The sequence below is a fragment of the Cololabis saira genome, chromosome 8 (genome assembly GCF_033807715.1).
Source record: "Cololabis saira isolate AMF1-May2022 chromosome 8, fColSai1.1, whole genome shotgun sequence".
NCBI classification, from domain to species: Eukaryota; Metazoa; Chordata; class Actinopteri; order Beloniformes; family Belonidae; genus Cololabis; species Cololabis saira.
Window position 1 is genome coordinate 43,158,610 of NC_084594.1, and position 23,826 is coordinate 43,182,435.

Here is a 23,826-nt window from a genome sequence, read left to right on the forward strand (position 1 = left end):
CTGCCGTGGCCCTGGAGGCTCGGCCGGGGCCCCTAGGGGCAGATCCAGGGGTGTTTCAGACACCGGGCCTGCCGTGGCCCCGGAGGCTCGGCCGGGGCCCCTAGGGGCCTCTAGGGGCTGATCCAGGGGTGTTTCAGACACTGGGCCGCCGTGGCTCTTTTCCGCGGCAGCAGTTCCAGCATGGTGGACAGGAAGGAAGTGAACTGCACGGCCTCCTCATGCGGCCACTCGTATTTATCCAGCAGGATTTCCAACAGACTCCACGGCTTCAGCTTGCCGATGTGGCGAAGTTGTCCTGAGACCGGGGGGAAAGTTAGTTCCTGTGTGACGTTCACGCCACTTATGGCGCTTTTCCACTAGTACCTACTCAGCTCGACTCCACTCGGTTTTGCGCTTTCCCACTAGGGGTCTAACGTGCCGAGTAGATACTTTTTCTGTATCTATTCTGCCGAGGTTCTAAGCTGCTGAGTCGGCTGTATCTGACATCATCACACTACAGGCCACCGATTGGTCGGGGGGTTGGAGTCAGACGTCTGAGTCAGGAGGAGGAAATCAGAGAAAGAGACTCTGACGGATTCTTGTTCATTTTATTCAACAGGCAATGGCAGCAAAAGTCTGTTTGGTGATCCAACTCTGAGGTGCAGATGTTCATAAACCTGGTGCTGAGGAGAGAATTAAAAAAGGATCTAGACGGGCGATAAGGAACGACCACATTTACCAGGAGCTCTGTCTCTTCATAGCTGCTCACGGCTCCAGCTGACTTTTCAGCAACGCCGAGAAAAACTAACAAAAAAATTAAAAAGCGTAGCCGCTTGAAGCTTCTCTAACTCTCATTTTTTAACTTGAACACAAGCCACAGACCCAGCAGCACATTTATCATCTCCTCCAGGTTCTACATATTTAGTGTTGTTGTCTTCTTCATTTAGATACACAATCAAATACGTCACAGCAGCTTCACTCCAACCTCCTACTTCTGCTCTGGGTATTGAAAAGAAACGAGGGCGAGTGGAGTCGAGTTGGGCTGAGTAGGAACTAGTGTAAAAGCGCCATTGATGGCGCCATGATGGAATCCAACTGATAAAACAAGCGGGAAGCACGTATGCCAGAAGAGGATTAACAGAAGAAGGACAACGTTACCTTTCCGACTGAAATAGCGCTTGGAGTTTCTCCCCGAGAGGGCGAACTGGCAGGGCAGAGGTCCCAGCAGCTCCATGATGTGGGCGATGTGGTCTGCAGGAACAAACGGACACACGTTGCTTTACATTCACTCACGTCCAGGACGGAAGGGAGGCGACGGACGGAACAAACCTTCCTCGCGGGAGAAGGTGGGTCCTGGCTGGGGGTCGAACAGGTAGTCTCCGGTGGCCAGCTCAAACGCCTGCAACACACACACACACACACACACACCAGAGGTGTCAAAAGTATTCACATTCATTACTCAGGTAGAAGTATAGATACTAGAGTTTAAAAACACTCCTGTAGAAGTTGAAGTATCAACTCAAGTTTTTTACTCAAGTAAAAGTATAAAAGTACTGGTTTCAAAACTACTTAAAGTATAAAAGTAAAAGTAATGTAAGGGGGAAAAAAGCCATTAAGGACAAAAGCCATTGAAAATGAATGCATCTTAGTATAATGCAAATATATTAAAGAAGCATATATGTGTACTATTGAGCATTAACATGTGTTTCAGAGAGCAGCAGATATGATGACTAGTTGCCTATAAGTATTGTAATGGTGCAAAAAGTCAAACTTCAGAGGCATGTTATCATTTATCCTAACCTTTATTGGAATGTACATCCAAGTTTAGTTGCAGGAATCTGAGGGAACGGATGTAAGAACAAAACTGGACAAGAACATCTGAAACAACCACAACCAAATTCACTCTATCCGGATGGAGCAATTTAACTGGATAGTTTTTATTTAAAGGCCGAAATGAAATAGAGTAACGAGGCTGTTTTTAAAATGTGAGGAGTAAAAAGTACAGATAATTGCGTGAAAATGTAAGGAGTAAAAGTAAAAAGTCGTCTGAAAAATAATTACTCCAGTGAAGTATAGATAACCAAAATTTCTACTTCGTTACTTGACACCTCTGACACACACACACACAAGGGGATAATCGCCAGGCCAGGAGCCAAACCCTCAGCTGTTCCCGCGGCCGCGGGGCCGGGGCTGCTCACCATGCAAGCCGTGCTCCAGATATCAGCCGGCGTGTCGTAGTCAGCGCCGATCAGCACCTCGATGGAGCGGTACTGACACGTCTGGATGTCCTCAGCGAAGTGTTTGTGCTGGTAACGAGAGGAATAAACAGTTTAGGCCTGTGTTGAAGAAAAAAAAAAACGATTTTCCGATTCTAAATCGATTATCATTTTAATTCCTAAAAATCAATTCGTATGTCTTTTTTTTTCTTATACAAATATACAATACAATACACAAGAGGCAGTTTTATCCCCAATTCCCACCCCCACCCTCCCGTACAAGTAAAAATGAAATTAACACAAGTACGTGCATAAATGCAAAAAAATAAATAAATAAATAAATTAAAAAAAAAAACAAAAAAAAACACTGCTACTGCACTATAGGCTAATGTTCATGTGTGTGTGTGTGTGTGTGTGTGTGTGTGTGTGTGTGTGTGTGTGTGTGTGTGTGTGTGTGTGTGTGTGTGTGTGTGTGTGTGTGTGTGCGTGTGTGTCCGTGCGTGCGTGCATGGGGGGCAGCAAGACTAGTTTGTCTAGATGTCAGGGTCGATCTCTAATTGGAGAGATCTGACATGATCCAGGAAGGGTTGCCATATTTTATGGAACTTCCGTTCGGAGAAACGAAGAGAGTATTTAATATTTTCCAGTCTCATAAAATGCAGGGCGTCTTTAATCCATTGAGAATGAGAGGGAGGGTAAGGGCGTTTCCACCGCATCAGAATGGCACGTCTTGCTAACAATGTGAGAAAGGCAACAAGCTCAGCAAAGTGGGACGGCAGTGAAAGGCCAGTGGGTAAGACACCAAACAGGGCGAGTAGTGGCGAGGGTCCGATGTTGGCAGATGTGATAGCTGACAGGGAGTTAAAAACGCAATCCCAGAACGGAGCAAGGGTGGGGCAAGACCAGAGCATGTGACTGAGATGAGCTGGACCTAGATGACATTTGTCACAGTTTGGGTCGATGTCAGGGTATATATGAGCCAGCTTAGTCTTAGACCAGTGAACTTTATGCACCACTTTACACTGTAGAACTCCATGGTGAGCACAGATAGACGAGGTGTGAACCCTACTCAGAGCCTGCTCCCAGGTGGCAGGATCTATATCTTCACCAAGTTCTACGGACCAGGCATTGCGAAAGGTGTCAGAGGCTACAGTCCGACTATTGAGAAGAGTACTGTACAATATTGAAATTGAGCCTTTGCGGCTGGGTTTAATATCCAATAGTGTATCAACAAGAGTAGAAGGAGGAAGAGCAGGGAAGCCAGGAACATTAATGCAAACAAAATCTCGGACTTGCAAATACCTAAAGAAATGGGTGCGACTCAAATTGAAAGCCTCGGCCAGCTGGTCAAAGGAAGCAAATGTGCCACTGATGTAAAGCTGTTTTAGTGAAACAATCCCCAGATCTTTCCAGATCAAAAAAGCTCTGTCAATAACAGATGGAGTGAACAGAGGGTTAGAATGAATTGGTGCCAAGATAGGTATTTCCTTAAGTCCAAAGTGTCGCTTGAACTGATTCCAGATTTTAAGGCAGTTTTTCACCACAATACTACTGGACCGAGAAGTCGGTGACGATGACAGCGGGAGGCACAGCAGGGCCAGCAAAGAAGAGGGACTACATGAAGCTTCCTCAACCTGTAGCCATGATGGAGACTGGCTGTCGGGGTGGCACCAGTGCAACATTGCTCTTATGTTCGCAGCCCAATAGTAAAGCAAGAAGTTGGGCAGAGCCAGGCCCCCAAACTGTTTAGGCTTTTGTAAAATGTCTTTTCTGATTCTAGGGGTGCCTTTGTTCCAAATAAATTGTGAGATTAAGCTATCCAGAGAGTTAAAGAATTTTTTAGGGAGAAAAATAGGTATGCACTGGAATAGGTACTGTATAAGAACTTGGGCAGCACAGTCATTTTAACACAATTTATACGACCAGCGAGAGACAGAGGCAGCACAGACCAACGATGGACATCTTGGGTCAGCCTAGCTAAGAGAGGGGAAAAATTACTCTTAAAAAATTCAGAAAAATTCTTCGTAACTCACACGCCCAAATATTTAAAGTGCTCCAGCGATGTTCTGAATGGTAAATTGGAAAGGGGATTGGCAATGGCCGCCGCATTAACCGGCATAAGTTCGCTTTTATGCAGATTCAATTTGTAACCGGAGACATGCCCAAAATCTCTCAACACTGATAGTACAATGGGGATAGATTTATCAGGACTAGCAAGAAAGACCAAGAGATCATCCGCAAATAGGGACAGCTTATGTTCTATGCCCCCTCTTGAGATGCCAACCATCTGACTGGACCTGAGGGCTACCGCCAAAGGTTCAATGGCAATTGCAAAAAGTAGTGGAGAGAGTGGGCAGCCCTGACGGGTACCACGACTGAGGGAGAAATAGTCAGAATAGTCATTGTTCGTGCGAACACAAGCAAGGGGGCACGTGTACAAAAGTTTGATCCAAGAAATAAATGTATCGCCAAAGCCAAAACGTTTCAGAGTGTAAAACAGGTAGGGCAACTCCACCCGGTCAAGCGCCTTTTCGGCATCCATAGAAATGACCAGCTCAGGGTCATCAGAGGTTGTCGATGAATACAGAATATCAAACAGACGTCGGACATTGTGAAAGGACCAATTCGTATGTCTAAAGATGGATTTTTTTTCATCATTACAACTTTTGGTATTTTTTTGTTTATGCCCAAAAAAGGAATGTTTTGTTGGACACATGAATAACTGCTGCCATGTCTTTGCCTTTAAATATGTTTAAAGGTATGAAAACATTAAAGTTTTCAGTTATAATTGCATAAATTGTCTATCTTTCATTACTTTATATACTATCTTAGGGTTACATTTGCATAAAATGATAAAAACCAAATTCTCAAAAAAATTAAAAACCCAAAAGACAGAAAATGGAAAAAATAAAACCGGAATCTGGAAAAAAAATCCAACCGATTTCATACGTCCTCTGTTTGCTGCCCTGGATCTGTTTGGTAATTCTGACCCACATGATGTTTCTGAAAGAAGTTCTATCAGCATTCTGGGAGGTGATTGGTCCTTACAGCATCATTAGCTGCAATACTTGCTGTTGAATCTCAATATAATACTAGTATTCATATGTTGCAGAACTACAGTCATATCATTCATGCAACGGCTCAAAAAACAGTTTTAATAACACTAACCCAAATTAATATCGGAATCAAATCAAATCTTGATGATCGATTCTGACTCTTAAGAATCAGAATCGAATCAATTCTTGACATTGAATGGATCCCCAGCCCTAAACCAGTACGTGAGGCCCACACTCTGGACCAGGTACAAACGGGGGGGCAGGATGAGGTGGGGGTGAACGTGTGAACTGGAGGAACTGGAGAAGGAGGTCTGGGTAGGAACCATGCAGGTTCTCCAGGTTCTCCTGAGGAACACAGCTGCAGACACAATACTGGAGGACAGAATACTTTTTCTCTAAGAAAAGGACAAAATATTTTCCCACATTTAAAAGTATTCAGGTGAAAGTAACTAAAGCTGAAACTGCTCACGTTGTACACACGGTCCTGACTGCATCATCACGGCTTGGAACGACTGATAAAACATTGAGCAGCATCCTTCACACTTCAGACTTTTATTGTCATTGTACAAGCATACAACGGAATTAAAGCAGCACGGAGTGGTGTTTGGCTTCAAAAATTAAATTAAAAAAAAGTAGAATAAGTATAAAATAAAATAGTACAAAGTAAAATAGAATAGACTCTGTATCCCAGTAAAAATACGAAATGTGCAACAGTGCAGCCCTGAGGCGGGAAACAACCGTTCCTGCGCGCCTTTTGGTGCTTTATTAAAGTGGACCTATTATGGCATCTATGACCTATTTTAAACAGGCCTTGAATGTCTTCAAAACAAGCTTTTGATTGTTTTTGCTAAATAAATTAGAAATTCAGCCTCTGAGCCATGTCTTTATCTTCCCATTCTCTAACCTCATTATCTATGCAGGATTCTGAGTGGGCGGGGCTATGATAATGAGGCTCTGTGCTGATTGGCTGCCTGACGCGATGACACGATGACGTGATGACACGAATGACGTGATACACCGCTATGTAAAAATGTCGGAAGCTCCGGCCGACGGAGGTAGTTGTGGGCGTGGTTTCACGCATCGCTCCTGTCGTGACATAACGACGGGAGCAGAATCTGAATGGCTCGTAGATCCACATCACACTGGACGGCTCATCCGGGCGGCTGTACAGACACTGCAGAATTTGGTTGCTTTCCTCCTTCTCTGAGTTGGCAGGCTGAGGGGAGACCACTGTTAAAGCAAGAAAAAACCTGTTTTTCATAATAGGTCTCCTTTAAAGCGACACTACGTAACTTTTCCACCTTAATATCATATTTCCAGAGTCATTGTGATGGTACATCAACTTCCAACAGGTTTAATGACACCTCTGTCATGGTCTGAGGGGGTCTGTATCGCCTTCACTGGCACTATGTAACTTTGAGGAGCATGGTAGGAACCCTGCCACACTAAAAAACTACAAATCGTTACGACTTTGACTGCTTTACGGCATACGTCACTTCCCCCTCCTTCCCGATTCGCAGTCGAGACGAAAATGGGCGGGGCTTGGAGCACAGAGCTCCTCAGAACCTGTTGCTGTGTTATGGCTGCAGCAGCTCCACATAACAGACGTGGGGAAAAGATCCTAATGGTTTAACTTTTCAACGGTTTCCTGCTCGGAGGCAGAACCACACAGGCCAAGTATCTGATATAACAAAGTGAAAGAGTGAAAGAGTCGTCGGCTCGCTTTGGATCGCGGCTGTAACGACCAAACACCGGCTTCCACACAGTAAAGCCTGAATTATGGTTCTGCGTTAAATCGACGCAGACCTACGGCGTAGGGTACGTGGCGACACGCAACGTACGGTGCGTGTCGCCGTGTACCCTACGCCGTAGGCTCTGCGTCGATTTAACGCAGAACCATAAACAGCCTTAAACCACAAACACTCACACAGACGGGTCGGATCAAAACACGGGTTTTATTCCCCACTTCTCCAGCTAAACGCAGTTGCTCGCCAGCTCTCTGCGGTGCAATTAACCCCAATCTTCAGATAAAACTAGTTTGTTGAGGAAAAAATATTAACTCTTATTTGTAGCTGCAGAGGAAAAAAATAAACTCACGATGAAAACAAAAATATTGTTCACGCCTCGGAGCCTCTTCCGCATAATATAGCGGTCAAAAAAAAGAAAAGAGAAGTAAGAGGGATACAAAACATGTACTGTATTTTGTACTATTATACAAATTTATTGAAACACGTGGCTCTTCAGTAGGGATTAATTATTATTATAATTAATAATAATTAATAATCATTATTTTCTCCATATACCGCTCCCTGGCTTCCTTGTTTAAGGTATCCCGGTAAATTCCAGTTCCTTTCCAGCAGTTTAACATCTTTTTTTTTGCGTTCTGTCTGTTCACTTGGTGAAACAGAAAAGCATCCCGTTTCCTCTCATCAAAACAAATGCACGCGACGGGACAGGAGTTTTCCGGCAGTACGCGCTGGTGCTCATGGGAAACGTAGTGTTCTTTCTGGTAAAACAATACCGCTTTTGTCCAAAAGATGCCGCCAAACTCAGAAAAGCTGAAAGTTACGTTGTGCTGCTTTAAACTCTTCATTTGTTGCATTGGTACAGATGTGGTGAACCCAAACGGGCTGAATGTGAAGAATTTCTCGGCCATGCATGAGTTTCAGAATCTGCATTCCATCAACAAGACCCGCATCCAAGAGTTTGTCCGAGGACATTTTTACGGGTGGGTTACCTGGTCCAACTGGTCCTGGTCCAGTAATCCTGTGTTTTTAATGTTGGTCCATCAAATGTTTTCTCATTACTCGAGAGGATCAATCACATTTATCAACCTGTCTTATCCTGGCAGTCATCTTGACTTCAACTTGGACAAAACGCTCTTCTTCTTCATTGCTTCATTGCTTTTTCATAATAGGTCCCCTTTAAGGTTCACTGAGCTCTCTGCACTGTTGTTCACATATGTTCTAAGTCTTCACTGATATTTTAGTGAGCACTTTAATCGTTTAACCACCTGCTTTCTCCGTAAATAATAACATCTGTGATTTCTATTGTGGATTAAGCATGTGTGGAGTCAGAAGTCTTTCAGCCTTCCTTGAACCCTCAAACACTTCACAGATGTGACGAGCGTAAAAGCAACAGTGTGTCCTCCCCATCTCACTCATATTGTCACCAGGGTGACGGGAAAGCATTTGTTCGACATCCATTTGTGACATTCTTGCAGGTGAGAGATGGGAGGGTCGTCCCGGCTCCAACCGCCCCGCCAGCGCCTGCTGCCACTCAGGAAAGCTCATCCTTAAGGAGGTTTGTCTGCAGGTTTGTCTGCAGGTTTGTCTGCAGGGTGGGAGCAGGCCCGTAACAGATGAAGCCATTTATCTATGAAGCAATCCTTGGTCTAGTCCCACATTATGCAACTACATTTCCAGAACCCACAGCAATTACTGCTTACGTTCCAATGATTTATATTTACTGAACGTGCCAAAGGTGCATTCCGAACTAGGTAAACGCTGTTTTAAGTTCTCTGCACCTGCTGCATGGAACTCCCTACAGAAGACACTAAATCTGAAGGATCTCATCACTGTTGGAAATTTTAAAAGCCGTATTAAGGATCTTGCAGCAGCTACTTTTCACACTTGTTGTTGTTTTAATGTTAATTCTTAATCTTGTGTTTTAACCTAGCACACATTTTTATTTATCTTGTTGAGTGTTGAGTATTTTATTTTATTGAGTGAGTTGGTGGTGTCTGTTTTTAAATGTTGCACTTTTAATGTTTCTCTGGCTGCTGTCTCGGCCAGGCTTCCCTTGGAAAGAGGTCATTGTATCTCAACGGGACCGTAAGGTCAAATAAAAATAAAATGATGCAGTAACAGATGAGACTGCTCAGCTGAACTGTGGTGCGGCGGCTCACTCACCACCCAGCAGGCATTGCCCAGGTCAGCTATCTTGATGCAAATTTTGTCGGCATTCTGAGGCTTCAGTAGGTCCAGCGGCGCATCCGGCTCCCCGACGTCTGCGGTACATACATGGATTAATGGCTGGACAAGCCTTCAGTGAACAGGAGCCTCATTTATAAAAGAGTGCGTAGGATTCATACTAAAAGTGTACGTGCGCTAAAAAGCCGAAAATGGCGTGCGCACAAAAAAAATCCTGATTTATAAAACTGTGTGCACGCACATCTGCACGGAATGTTCTCTTTATAAATCACAGTCCACCTGGAAGGTTGCGCACGTGAATTCACCTCATATCCCGCCCTCTACACGCCCACTTTTTACCTTGTGTGGGCAATGCAAAGTACTTGATGACTGTATTTGCATATGAATGAGCCTGCTGAGCATGTGCAGCGGCTTCCTGCAGTCTGTTTCTGCTGCGCGTCAGGATGAATGAGACGTGTCGAGCCACCGTGCCACTAAATTTCACGGAGACTGAGATCGAGATGCTTTGTGGATGAGGTGGAGGCAGGAAAACCACATTATTTGGTGGTCACAGTAAAAGTATAAATAGTATATAAATAGTATTTAAAATAAAGCGAATGAGTGGCAGCACGACGTTGCTGCTGTAAACGCCGTGAGTGCCACGGACAGATCTGTGGCAGAAATAAAGAAGAAACAACTTTTCATTAACTGTATTTGGCCTTCAATCAATTTTTGGCAGGTAAAAAGACCCAGTTTCAATCAGATTCTGGCAGGCAATCACTTTTTGGCACAACACCGGCACGGCGTGTCCTGCACCGCGGCTGCAGCACCAGAGTCCTGACTGACGCTGAGCTTCAAACACAGAGGGACACGATCAGCGCTATTATATTATAAGTCTGATATGTGATGACATTAAAAGTATGACATGAATCCGGCTTCATTTCACCACCTCAAAATGTTCGTGCGCTAGGATCAAAGTTTGCGTAAAGATACGCACATCTTCCCGTTAGTTTTTTTTTTTAAATCCCAACCTTTGCGTAGAAGGTGGCGTGCGCATCTTTTAAGTACGGTGTCCGAGACCCGCCATTGCTGAAAATAAAAGTAACGCTGCAATCGGCAAAAATAGTAATTCACTTCCGTTGTGGCTTTTTTATTTGTGTGGTTTTTTTATTTTATTTGCAGCGGGGTTTCTTTATATTTTCAGTGTTTTTTTTATTTGCAGCAGCGTTTCTTTTTGTTTGCAGCGTTTATTTTATTCGCAGTGGCGTTTGTTTCTGTTTGCAGCGTTACTTTTATTTTCAGCAATGGCGGGTCTCGGCCACCGTATTCAAGCCCTGTTTTGTGCGCACGCAAGCTTCATAAATGAGGCCCCAGGTCTTTTAAACTCCACCTTAAAGAAAGTGACATCATAACTAAGTGAAAACAGTGATGCGTCCGACCTGGAGCTGAGGACGGAGTAGGAGGCGGCTCTGCGCCTGCAGTCGGACGCTGGAGCGCAGATCTGGGGGCGATGACGGGAGACTCCACGCTGAGGTCCGGGCAGGAGCACAGTGGGTTCCTCTGGCTGTGGGAGACGCTGCTCATCACCAGCTCGTCCTCCAGCAGCAGAGTACATCTCCTCTCCCTGCCTTTGGAAGCTGCGAGCTTCAGAGGACCACTAACGCTGTGTGTGCTGGAGGCAACAGAACGGGGCCCACGAGGCCCGTCTGGCCCCTGGGCCGGGGAACCCTGCTGGCCCCGGGAGGGCCGCTTCACCCGACTCCTCGAGACCTTACTGGACTAACAGAGTCGGTTTAAAATAATCAGAAAAAAACATCAGATATGAGCATTATGTAAATGTAAATGTAAAAGTACTTTATTTATATAGCCCTTTACAGCCACCTCTAGGTGAGCCAAAGTGCTTTACAGAATAAAACAGAGAAATACAACATATATTCATAAGACAGAGCAAAAAATAAAAAGAATGAAAGAAAAAGAGTAAAAAGTGTCACCTGGGTAGTAAAAGCCATTCTAAATAAATAGGTTTTAAGCTTGATTTACAAAGTCCCAGGTCAGAGATAGTGCGTAAGTTGCAGGGGAGCTTGTTATTATGTAAAAACAACCTGAGAGGAGAGCAGTGAAGCATCTGCGGCACGTCTGCCGTGAAGGAATCATGCAGCTTCAAGCAGCCATGAGCTGTGTTTGAGAATGTCTGACGACTGTTTTCCATTATCCTCTTGCAGGAAACTGTAACAAACAAGTGAATTTAGGGTCCTCTGTCTCAGAAGTGGCTCTAGTGTTCGAAGCTGGTCTGAATGGTGCAGACGAGCAGGGGCTGGATTCACCAATATGTTCTTAAGAACGATCTTAACAAATGTCTTAAGATCTAAAATTAAGAAGTTCATAAGAAAGTTAAGTGCAATTCCTCAATATTTTCTTAAGAACCGTCTTAAGAACTGTCATTTCTTACAAATTTCTTATTTTTCCTACTTAAGAACTTCTTAAAATATGTCATTGCATTGCACGCGCCAACAAACAACATTTATACAGGTAGTTTGGTCTTAACCATCAGTCACTCACTAAACATGGAGAAGGAGAAAAAGAAATGCAGGAACTTTTCAAGGTTATGGTGGATGAGATTAATGTGCAAAAAAATACTATTGGGGAAAATTAATAATAATTAACCACCACGCTAACTAACATGCTAACAAAAAACAAAAAAAAAACGGAGGTGTTTTCATGCATTTTGGCCGTTCGTTTACACGAAAACGCAGCTCAAAGCCCCAAAAAACGATCATTTCTGAAAACTCCGGCCAAAGTGGAGATTTTCAAAAACTCCGTTTTCACGTTTGCGTCTAAACGGAGGAAAACGGAGGAAAACGGAGGAAAACGGAGATTTAAGCTTCAGAACGTCACATTATGCACCAGAAACTCAACAGCGTCATGTGTGCGACCTGTGTTTACAATTAGTTTGGCCACCGTCAATATTTTCTTGTATTTTACCTGTTTTATATTCTAAAGTCACACTTAAAAGTAACTCCACTTCTTTGTCACTCCAAACGAAAGACTCTCGGTCCGTCTTGGAAGTAAAGCCTGAATTATGGTCCCGCGTTAAATCGACGCAGAGCCTACGGCGTAGGGTACGCGGCGATGCGCGCCGTACGGCGTGCATCGCCGCGTACCCTACGCCGTAGGCTCTGCGTTGGTGTAACGCGGAACCATAAATCAGCCTTAACTGGAAGTTACACGTGTCATTTGTTGATGTTTTTTCCAGGATTCTGATTGGCTGGCATGACGTTAACATCGTTTTCATGCGGGTCCGTGTAAACGAGGATATTTTTGAAAACGTAGAGGAGAAAATATCCGTTTTTGTAAATACCCGGCTACGTGTAAACGTGGCCTAAGTATAAAGCATTGTATAATATGTTGTGCTGAGATCGTCACACTCACAGTTAACATTAAAACTAAAATTACAAGTGAATCTCCAGATGTATTTTGGGTAAAATCGGTCGTCATCAACAGCCGTCTATCAACGTCATACGTCATTATCGATCACTTGTCAACAGAGCGCAGTAATCCTACAGCCTAAACATGAGCGGGAGTTAGAAACACAAAAGTGGAGCGATAAAACGCAAAGAAAAAGAAAAAAGGGAGCAAGAAAAAGCCAAATTGCTCAAGCTAGACGCATATTTTGTTGGCCCTAATCCTCCTCCTGTGGGAGATGAACCTGATGTTGTTAGCAGAGATTCATCAGAAGCTGCATCCTGGTCAGGGAGCAGGTTTACAGGTAGCTACAGTTAGAACAATCACAGACACACTGTCAGCAAGAAAATGTGTGTTTGTGGTTAATTTTTGATATAGTAGCCCGGCCGCCTAGCTTATTTCCTTCTCCGTCTCTCGGCTGTAGCGATGATAATAGGGACTCAGCAACTGCAAAGGGCCCGGTCATACGCGCCGCCCCCCGGCCCGGCTCTGATATGCTCCGTTACTACAGCAAGCGTCAGTGAAACCACACCAGGAGTTCACATGCGCTTCCAGGTACAAACCAAAACTCAGCATCCATCTTACCCATTCCCCAAGAGAGTGGAAAATCCCAGTCAGCCTCTCCAGAACGTGGAAAAGACTCTTGTGAAACCAGCAAAGCTTAAGTCAGAATGCAGCTATGAAACACGCCGACCACAAATGAACCAGTTCAACAATCCTTTCAGCCTGCGCACCTGTTTTTGTCTGGCGCCTCTGTTTGCTGCAAAAGAGGGGAAGAGAAGGCAGAGGAAAGAGGGAAAATAAATGACAAAATGCAGCACATGTCAGACATCCACCCAAAGCTGTGCAGTCAGGCCGCCGGCTGGGTTTTCACGTACCTGCGTCGCTGAGGACGGCGGAAACGGGAAGCTGCCACAGCCTGGTGTTGGCTGCCAGCTTTTCAATATGAGCATCTTCCACCCTCAGGAGGATGTTCTCAGGTTTGATGTCCGTGTGGATTATCTTGCATTTAGTGTGCAAGTAATCCAAACCCTGCAGAACCTGTGATCAGGAACAGAAACGGCAGAGTCACCTGATGTCAGAGATGGGAGTTGATCCATTCACAGAGAGACTTCAGCCGTGGTGAAGGAAGCAACGCGCCTGTCTGAGGATGCTCTTGACGCAGGGCAAGGGGAGGCCAGCGTAGTTGGATTTGATGATCCACTTCAAAAGCTGCTGGCCCAGAACCTCCAGAACCATGCACACGTCTGATGAGCAGTTAAGGGACTCATTTCATAGTTTGTGTCGGGGGGGTGGGGGGTGGAGTAGGACCCAGATGCAGGAGCCCAGAACATGGACAAGAATCAAAAACCCGACGTGGAAAACACGGAGGGAACAAACAGTACAGACCAGCAGGGAGCAGGGAAAGACAAGACCAGATATACACAAGGGTTAACGAGAGGTGCAGACAATCAGGGCCGATGGGAAACAAGAAAGTCAAACAAGAACTCAACACAAAGACACTCACTCACTCATCTCACTCATCCTCTTCCACTTATCCGTTCCCGGGTCGCGGGGGCAGCAGCCTCAGCAGGGATGCCCAGACTTCCTCCAACTCTTCCGGGGGGAGTCCGAGGCGTTCCCAGGCCAGCCGAGAGATATTGTCTCTCCAGCGTGTCCTGGGTCTTCCCCGGGGTCTCCTCCCGGTGGGACATGCCTGGAACTCCTCCCTGGGGAGGCGTCCAGGAGGCATCCGGTACAGATGCCCAAGCCACCTCAGCTGACTCCTCTCAATGTGAAGGAGCAGCAGCTCAACTCCGAGCTCCTCCCGGGTGACCGAACTCCTCACCCTATCTCTAAGGGAGCGTCCAGCCACCCTGCGGAGGAAACTCATCTCGGCCGCTTGTATCCGCGATCTTGTCCTTTCGGTCACTACCCAAAGTTCATGACCATAGGTGAGGGTAGGTGCTTAGATTGACCGGTAAATCAAGAGCTTCGCCTTTCGACTCAGCTCCCTCTTCACCACGACGGTCCAGTACATCGACCGCATAACTGCGGATGTTGCACTGATCCGTCTGTCAATCTCCCGCTCCATCGTTCCCTCACTCATGAACAAGATCCCGAGATATTTGAACTCCTCCACCTGAGGCAGGACTTCTCCACCCACCCGGAGAAGGCATGCCACCCTTTCCCGGTGGAGAACCATGGCCTCGGTTTTGGAGGTGCTGATTCTCATCCCTGCCGCGTCGCACTCGGCCTCAAACCGCCCCAGCACATGCTGAAGGTCCCGGTCCGATGAAGCCAACAGGACAACATCATCTGCAAAAAGCAGAGATGAAATCCTGAGGTTCCCAAACCGGAACCCCTCCAGCCCCTGGCTGCGCCTAGAAATCCTGTCCATAAAAATTATGAACAGGACCGGTGACAAAGGGCAGCCCTGCCGGAGTCCAACATGCACCGGGAACAAGTCTGATCTATTGCCGGTGATGAGGCATTCCAGGCCCCTGCGGGGACACGACGCCACCTTGCGGATGGCTCCTGAACTCATGTCCCCCTCAGGGCATTGACATGCAATTCCCAGTTGCTAAGGACCCCTGCCGGTACGACACCTTGCCGGCAGCGCATTGTCTCATTCAGTGTCCCTAGACATTGTCATTCCAGTCCCTGCGTCTTGCATCTCTGCTGGGACAGGCACCGCTGAGGACCCCTACCGGTGCGACACCTTGCCGGCAGCGCATTGTCTCATTCAGTGTCCCTAGACATTGTCATTCCAGTCCCTGCGTCTTGCATCCCTGCTGGGACAGGCACCAGGGGAGTGTATCGGACTTCCAGCCCCCGCAGAGACAACACCATATATGGGTTTCCTGACGAAAGGCCACACCTTTGACTGTCTCACTGACTTGTTTATTTCTGTTGTTTGTTCTTGTATAAAAAGCTTGTTACAAAATCACTCGAGGTCAGCATGTCAACCAGATCCCTGGTCTGTGTCGACGTTGCTCACCGCCGGCTGAATAAACTCTTAAAACCACAAAGCGGACTTCCAAAATGGTTTGATAAATTCCTCAACACCGGCAATGCGAACCAGACTCCTGCTCCGCTCATACAGAGACCGGACAGCCCTTAATAGAGGGCCCCGGACTCCATACTAACTGAGCCCCCACAGAATGGCACGAGGGACACGGTCAAATGCCTTCTCCAGATCCACAAAACACATGTAACCGCATTGTTCCTCCTGAATCCGAGGTTCAACTATCGGCCGTAATCTCCTCTCCAGTACCCTGGCATAGACTTTCCCGGGGAGGCTGAGAAGTGTGATCCCCCTATAGTTGGAACACACTCTCCGGTCCCCCTTTTTAAACAGAGGGACCACCACCCCGGTTTTCCACTCAAGCCGTACTGTCCACTTCCTCCGTGCAATGTTGCAGAGGCGTGTCAACCAAGACAGCCCTACGACATCCAGAGACTTGAGGTACTCAGGGCGAATCTCATCCACCCCCGGTGCCCTGCCACTGAGGAGCTTACGAACCACCTCAATGACCTCGGCTTGGGTGATGGATGAGCACGTCCCCGAGTCCCCACTCTCTGCTTCCTCAGTGGAAGGCATGTCAGTCGGGTTGAGGAGATCTTCGAAGTATTCCTTCCACCGTCCGACAATGTCCCCAGTCGAGGTCAACAGCTCCCAACCCACACCATAAACGGTGCCGGCAGAGTACTGCTTCCCCCTTCTGAGGCGCCAAAAATGGTCCTCCAGAATTTCCTCGAGCCCGACCAAAAGTCTTCCTCCATGGCCTCCCCGAACTCCTCCCAGACCCGAGTTTTTGCCTCCAGGACTGCCCGAGCCGCGGCTCGCTTGGCCTGCCGGTACCCATCTACTGCGTCAGGAGTCCCACAGGCCAACATAGCCTGGTAGGACTCCTTCTTCAGTCTGACGGCATCCTGTACTTCCGGTGTCCACCACCGGGTTCTAGGATTGCCGCCATGACAGGCACCGGAGACCTTGCGTCCACAACTTCGAGCCGCCGCGTCGACAATGGAGGCAGAGAACATGGTCCACTCAGACTCCCCCCGCCTCCCCCGGGAGGCGGGGGACATCGAAGTTCTCTCGGAGGTGAGAGTTGACGATGTCCCTGACAGAGGGCTCATCCAGACCTTTTCCCGACCCGAAGGCGCAGGGAAACGACCCTCTCGTTGACTGGGGTGAACTCCAACACATGGCGGCTGAGCTGAGGGGCTATAAACAAGCCCACACCAGCCTGCCGCCTCTCACCCTGGGCAACTCCAGAGTAGTGGAGGGTCCAGCCCCTTTCAAGGAGCTGGGTTCCAGAGCCCAAGCTATGTGTGGAGGTGAGCCTGACTATCTCTAGCCGGTATCTCTCAACCTCACGCACAAGCTCCGGCTCCTTCCCCCCCAGCGAGGTGACATTCCATGTCCCCACTGCGAGGGTTTTGGTCCAGGGATTGGGTCGTTTCACAAAGACACGGGCTTCAAAATAAAACAGGAACAAAACCGTGACAGTTTGGAGCATCTGAGGCTCCTGCCCCTTTGATAAAACCCACAATAAGCCAAGCTGGAGGTGCATGTACGCAAACATCTAAACACAAGATTTTTCATAAACATAGTAGCTGAGCTTCAAGAAGGATACGCTCTCCCGTCACCCCGGAGATCCTGAAGTCATCAATCAGGCGCACGATCCTCTCACGTTTGGGATCTTTGAGGTCACTGTCCCTGACCTATAGGAAGAATACGGTACAAATTCCAATGCAATCCAACAGTAAAGTGTAAAAAAAGCATTATGAGAAATGACTTCATGGAATCAAGCAGGATCAAGGTTCTACGGGGACTCCACGAAACAGGCAGACGGCTTACTGAAGCTGCGGCCTGCTGTAGTACACGTGCATGTGATCTAAGGAGACTAAAAACTGTGAGTATACGGTGCAGAACCAAAGCGTGTGGTCACACTGACACATTTCAGGAGTTTGATCTCATCCAGAGCCGTCTCCGTGAATGTCTGAGCGCTCTTCACCACCTTCAGAGCCACAAAGTGCCTCGTCCTGCAAGCAAGCAACACAAACGCAGTCACTGCCAACCTTCACCATCCTGCAACGGTGGGTGCTGCAAGGCTGCCACTTACTGCATGTCCCAGCAGAGCCATACGGTGGAGAAATGACCCCATCCCAGCTTTTTAACCACTTGGTAGCGGTCAGCGAAGATTTCTCCGATCCCTACCGGGTAGTAACCACCTGCAGAGTGAATGTAGTCAAGATTTCATGGCGCAGCCTGAATGCTGCTGCTGGGCTCTCACCTACCAATGCCGTACTCTGCAGGATTCTCCTGCTGCTCGTCGTAAGACCCCAGAGGGTCGGGGGGCTGGACCGCAGGGCAGCGGGGCTCCTTCCTGGGCGGACGGCTCTGCGTCTGCGAGGAGGGCAGACGGCTCTGCGTCTGCGAGGAGGGCAGACGGCTCTGCGTCTGCGAGGAGGGCAGACGGCTCTGCGTCTGCGAGGAGGGAGGACGGCTCTGCGTCTGCGAGGCGGGTGGAGGGCTGGCTTTGACGGGTGGAGGGCTGGCTTTGACGGGTGGAGGGCTGGCTTTGACGGGCGGGTTAGAGCCACTTGTCGAAATAAGGGCAGATATAGCCGCTGCGTATGAGGACGACATGTTTAACTGGAGCCTGAGGACTTTCAGCTGGAGAGCGACAAAGAAAACATCAACGCTCAGGGAAAGCTACAGAGAGAAATACATTTGCATACTTTATCTTTCACTTTATTTTTCACTTTATTTTGTGTAGAGGGACAATGTACATTGATAAACATTTTAAAATGTAAATATACCCAATTGTAGCCAAAAGGCTTATTGTCAGTGGTTGACATTTCCCCCAGTTTGTGTTTCTGTTCTGCCCCGCCTGTCTTTCATCTGCCCTGATTGTTCACACCTGTGTCTCGTTACCCCCTTGTGTATATCTGGTCTTGTCTTTCCCTTGCTCCTTGTCGGTCCGTCCTGTTTCCTTCCTCCATGTGTCCTTGGGTTTTTGCTCTAGTGTTTTTTGTTAATCCTGCTCTGCAGTGTTTTTGGTTCTTGCCTTTTTTTAAATAAACCCTGTTTTTGCTGAACTCCTGCATCTGGGTCCTCAACCTAAACCTACCTGACACTTATTTGCATTAGCAGTCCCCTTGCAAGACTCAGTAAAAATATACAAGCAACATTACACGACAAACAATGGCCGGGTTTCCCAGATCAGTTAAGTAGTTCTTAACAGCGAAAGACTTCTTTCAAACCTTCTTAAGGAGCCTGTGAAAGAAAATCGCGTTTCCCAGAGTTGCTCTTAGCTTAAGTATCTCTTTCATTAAGAAGGAAATGAAAGATGCTGCTGACCCAGTCTTTCCAACCATCTTAGTGAACAAAGACTCACAGATCCAGCCGCGTCAGGCAAATCAATATCACACCAAGCAATGAGATATTAAAACAATGCACCCCGCACAAGTTTTGATCTATTTTATACTTTAGATTTATATTGTTTAGCATTTATTGGTGACAGCAAAGGGGGAAAAAAAGAAAAATAAGGAATAACAAGTGTGTTCCTGTATATGCTTTATGCGCACAAATAAAACGATCATCATGAATATCATTTATTTGATAATTTGGCTGCTATACAGCATGTTCTCGCTGCAAATCAACCGCGTCACCGTGCGCGAAGCAGAACTGTTTATATGAACGCATTTGTGCGTCAGCACTTCAGTCCCCTGGACGTGCTGTCGGACCGGGCTGTCAGGCAGCCGGGACACCTGCGCCGTGCCCGGGCCCGAGCCCCTATGTGATGACAGGGAAGCAGCAGCTGAAGAACGAGATCCTTTGATGAATCGTTCATACAGTCTCAAATATAATCAATGGTGTCGGTTTATATTAAAGAATCTTTTTGCCCAGAAGAAAAAAGAGCGAAGACAACGACCCATAACTATTTTCTTCTCTCTCTTCTCGGGATGCAGCATCATTCAGAAGAGGAGGAATACGTGCGAGGCGGGGATGATCTCTGCAATCTGAAGCCCTCTATAATTGTAAAAAGAATTTCACTTATCACGGGTTCTTTTTGGAACATAACCCCTGCGAAAAACCAGGGTTTGCTGTAATTCCACGTTGCGATTTGCGAAACTCGCCTTCTCTTGGCTCATGTTTTTGAACGCACACACACGCCCACCCCGTTTACTCCCGGTCTCCGTGTGTGGGGAAAAAAAGCCTCACTGTAGCCAGAAATAACGGAGTAACACACCGTTTGGATGAAAAAGGGTCATTGAATTATATTTATCATCTTAATTTTTTATTATAACGCACAGGCAGCAGTGAATTAGTGCGTTAGGCAGCAGTGCTGCGTGTGAAAATGCGCTGATAGTGATCGGTGATCGATTTGCCTGGCATCGATTCATTTGGTTTCAGAACCGGACAGCTGCTCCAAAGAGCTTCTGAAAGAGCGAAACTAAAGAACGGTGTTAAGAAGTCATCTGGGAAACACCCGTATCTTAGGATTCTCTCTTAGTTCAAACCTTCTTTGAACCTCTCTTAAATCCTTAAGAGAGGTTGGATCTGGGAAACCCGGCCAATATCAACAACAATTAAAAATCGCACACTGTAATTGTTAATACAATAAACAATTCATGATCACAGATTTGAGACATTTTAAGCCTGGGGTGGCCAACCCTGGTCCTCCAGAGCCACACTCCTGCATGTTTTAGATGTTACCCTGCTTCAACACACCTGATTCTAATTAATGGTCCTAATTAGCTTATCATCAAGGTCTGCACAATTCTGTTGATTCTGTTGATGACACAGGTACTTGTATCATGGTGTGTTGAAGATGAGTCTTGTTTTAAGTCCGGGTTGGGGGGGTCTCTGTGGCAATGCTCCCTGTGGTCGTGGTCGGTGGAGCCTCTCGGTGGGGACGGCCACCCATAGGTAGTGTTTTCCTCACCTGGATCGTTAGTGCTAAGCCATGTCACCAGTCCACTTACTGTGTGTGTGTTTGTGTGTGGGCGTGTGAGTGTGTGCACATGTGTATGAGTGTGAGTGAGGGTGTGTGTATGCGTGGGGGGTGGGGGGTGGGGTCGTATGGGATGTTTTAAATTGTACTTTTGATTGTTATTTTATTTTGTATGTAAAGCACCATGAGTTGCATTTACACTGCATGAGTTGGTGCTGTATAAATAAATAAAGTTTAAGTTTAAGTTTAAGTGTAATGAGATTTTTTTACTAAAATTAGACATTTTAACTAGAAATAAGACAAATATTCTTGTTAAGATTGTGAGTTTTTGCAGTGATCCATTTTACTTATCCTGTGAAGGACATATTGATAAGTTCAGAAAAGTGTTTTTTATTGTTGTGTTTTGATGTATTTGATGTAAGCCCAGTGGATATTTAAAGCTTACAGAAGGCTGCATTTAACTGCTGCTATGTCATTCCTGCAGTATTTCTGCAGGTGTTTTGGTCACTGCTATTATTTGTAATATATTATATTATTTGTAATCAGCACAAATTATCCGTCCCCATATGATAAAATCCACCCTCCCCCCTGATTTTTTTTTACAACTTGAGTACTGTCTCTATCACACGCCCGAGTTTCATACCACCCACAGATCCTTCTGAAGAACTGTTTCAGCGGCGGTGGTGCAAGACCATGAAGGCTTGTGTACACAGTGCAGGCATATCTCAAGGTTTTTACATTTTGGAAGCTTAAAATTTTTTGTATGAAATAAATGCGTTTTTTTTTGTCTAAGATTTTTAGTCCTTTTTTATAAAGGGATTCAATCGGCTTGAATGCTGTGGAACATGCTAATGACCAGCTAGGTAAGCAATAGTCAATGTGTGATAGGATCATTGAATGTAGTTAGTTACAGACTGTAACTTACAGTACATCCATGTGTGGGACTAGAGTAAACTGGCTCCTTTCTGGCCCTTTCTGAACAGAGCGCGTGGCTGCAGCTGCAGTTGTTTGCATTGACATTTTAAAAGAGTCAGTGTGTGTTTAATTTTAGCAGAAATGACTGGCATGCAGGCGTAAATAGCTCCTGGCTCTGGTCCGGCTGCAACTAGACTCTTCCTGAGTGTGCATGGACGGCTGCAGGATGGGAGGACATGAACCTCTTCAAACTTGTTGTTCTCTACTCGTACCTTACAGGACACAAACACCTGACCTGCTCAAACCTCCCAAACATCCTCACGTTCTCTTTTTCTTAACTTTTAAACATTTTTAGGGCACTTACAGCGTACTTCACACCGAATTAGAGATTCATTTCTCAGTTATTTATTGTTCTAGAGAGTTGAAATAGTATGCTGACGAAAGTAAAGGCATAAGCAGTCAAGAGTCTGCAGAGACCTACAGTACTCACTCAGTTTGAAGATTCCTCTGCGTGATTCAATTTTCATGTTTACCTGTTATATTCTCTCTTTTGACTAACACTAAAATAAATGACACTTTCATGAAAATAAATCACGAAACATTTTCTGGTGCATCAGGAAACAAAAGTTTACACTGAAGTATCATAAATAAGTGAAGTACAGTCACTTATTTTCTTCCTTGGGCTAAATAAGCTGTTTTTGCTTTAAGACCTTCTGTGAAGTGTTACCAACCCGTCATACAGTTGTTGTTTCTATCTTTTGTTTGGTTTTTGGAGTAAATATTCCCTGCTCCGTCTTACCCAGTATTAGGTCCTGCAGAGACACATTCCTGCTGGTTCCAGCTGCTGCTCTGCCTCTCTGCTGGTGGAAAGCACAAGTGCAGGAAAACAGCATGCACGACTCCAGACCAGCCTATGGCAAGCCGGCAGGTCCAAAAAACTAGTGTAAAGTTCTGTGATGAAATGCCAGGAAAAACTGTGTAGTTTAAAACATTGTAATAGCAAAACAAAATAAACATATTAAAACCCATAAATGACAGAAAAACAACAACAAAAACAACGGAATTTTTCATAAACTGCAGTAGATCAAGTGTCAATTACCCAACTTTCAGACTGAGGCTAATGCTGAACTACATCAAGTTTCAGTTCCTTTACCGACCGCTGGGGTGACGATCCGGACCTGCAGTTCCTCTACCGACCGCTAAGATCTGGATCCAACAGTGACTGCGTTTACATGCAGTCAAAATTCGGGTTATTGCTAATATTCCGGTTACTGAAACATTGGGAATAATCTGTTTCCATGCATGAGCAAACAGGGTTATCCCTGTTTACATGGTAATTAATCATTTGGGATATCTCGATCAAACCAGCAACGCACTGAGAACATCATGACGCAATTCCCGTCATTTCCACTTCTTCTTCCTGATTCCAAATTCAAAACAAATGCTGCTTCACGCAACTTTTCGCTCACCGTCTTGTAAATCTCGCTATCCCTGTACTTTATACCGTCTACAAATGCAGAAATGTTCATATCTTTCATTACATTTATAAAATGATTAGTCTCCTCCTCACTGCAAAAGTGTGGCGTGGTCTTGCGTTTCTCCATGTTTATAAGAACTTCCTGGACTCAAAAAAACAAGATTCCTTGCGAAAAGAACATGCTCAGAAAACAAATTCCTGTTCCTTTTGATGGGGATATTCCGTTTGGCGTTTACATGACCCAATATTCAGGTTTTAAAAGGAGTAACCCAGGGCTCATATTGGGGTTTTTAAAAGCCGGAATATGAGCAAATTCCGGTTATTCAAAGGGGTTATTGGTGTTTACATGGCTGTGCACAACCAGGTTATTGCTAATATTTGGGTTTTAAAAGGGTTATTGATGCATGTAAACGCAGTCAGTGAGTTCATCTCCACTAACCTCCATGTTAGATTGTCCAACTTGACAGCAGAAATAAACAAATTTACAGTCTGGTACGAAAACAGTTTTGGTCTCCATAGTTAGATTTTACTTCCATGACAACTGTAGGGGGGTGAAATTTGATCTCGGCCTCAAGTAAAATTATACGAAGCAACAAATGTATATATTATCACACGATATGGACTTTTGACTGGCGGAACACAGCCAAACACTACCTGTCATCACTTTAGCTACTTCGCTCTGTATTTAATTCTGAGTTGGCAATACATAGCCATATACACTTTCATTGTTATGCTGATGATACGCAGCTCTATTTGTCTATGAAGCCGGATGAGACAGAATCGTTGGTTAAACTTCAGGCATGTCTTAGGGACATCAAGGACTGGATGTCCAGAAACTTCTTGCTTCTAAATTCAGATAAA

At 45.9% G+C, this 23,826-nt stretch overlaps 1 protein-coding gene across 2 annotated transcripts; it reads right to left on the minus strand.

Moving 5' to 3' along the window:
- On the minus strand, nucleotides 1–23,826 carry LOC133448986 (SRSF protein kinase 3-like). Of its 2 annotated transcripts, XM_061728028.1 has the most exons (15): nucleotides 22,288–23,826; nucleotides 17,911–18,289; nucleotides 17,736–17,844; nucleotides 17,568–17,655; nucleotides 17,247–17,334; nucleotides 13,765–13,871; nucleotides 13,503–13,665; nucleotides 13,359–13,384; nucleotides 13,210–13,266; nucleotides 10,602–10,941; nucleotides 9,163–9,260; nucleotides 2,178–2,285; nucleotides 1,309–1,378; nucleotides 1,138–1,230; nucleotides 1–295 (listed from the first exon to the last, which is right to left on the minus strand). In XM_061728028.1, the coding sequence occupies exons 2-15, from the start codon at nucleotides 18,260–18,262 to the stop codon at nucleotides 111–113; spliced, it is 1,884 nt and encodes a 627-aa protein (XP_061584012.1). In that variant the 5' UTR covers nucleotides 18,263–18,289; nucleotides 22,288–23,826; the 3' UTR covers nucleotides 1–110. The 2 variants fall into 2 exon arrangements, with proteins under 2 accessions (XP_061584012.1, XP_061584013.1); XM_061728029.1 differs by lacking the exon at nucleotides 22,288–23,826 and having other exon boundaries at nucleotides 17,911–18,816.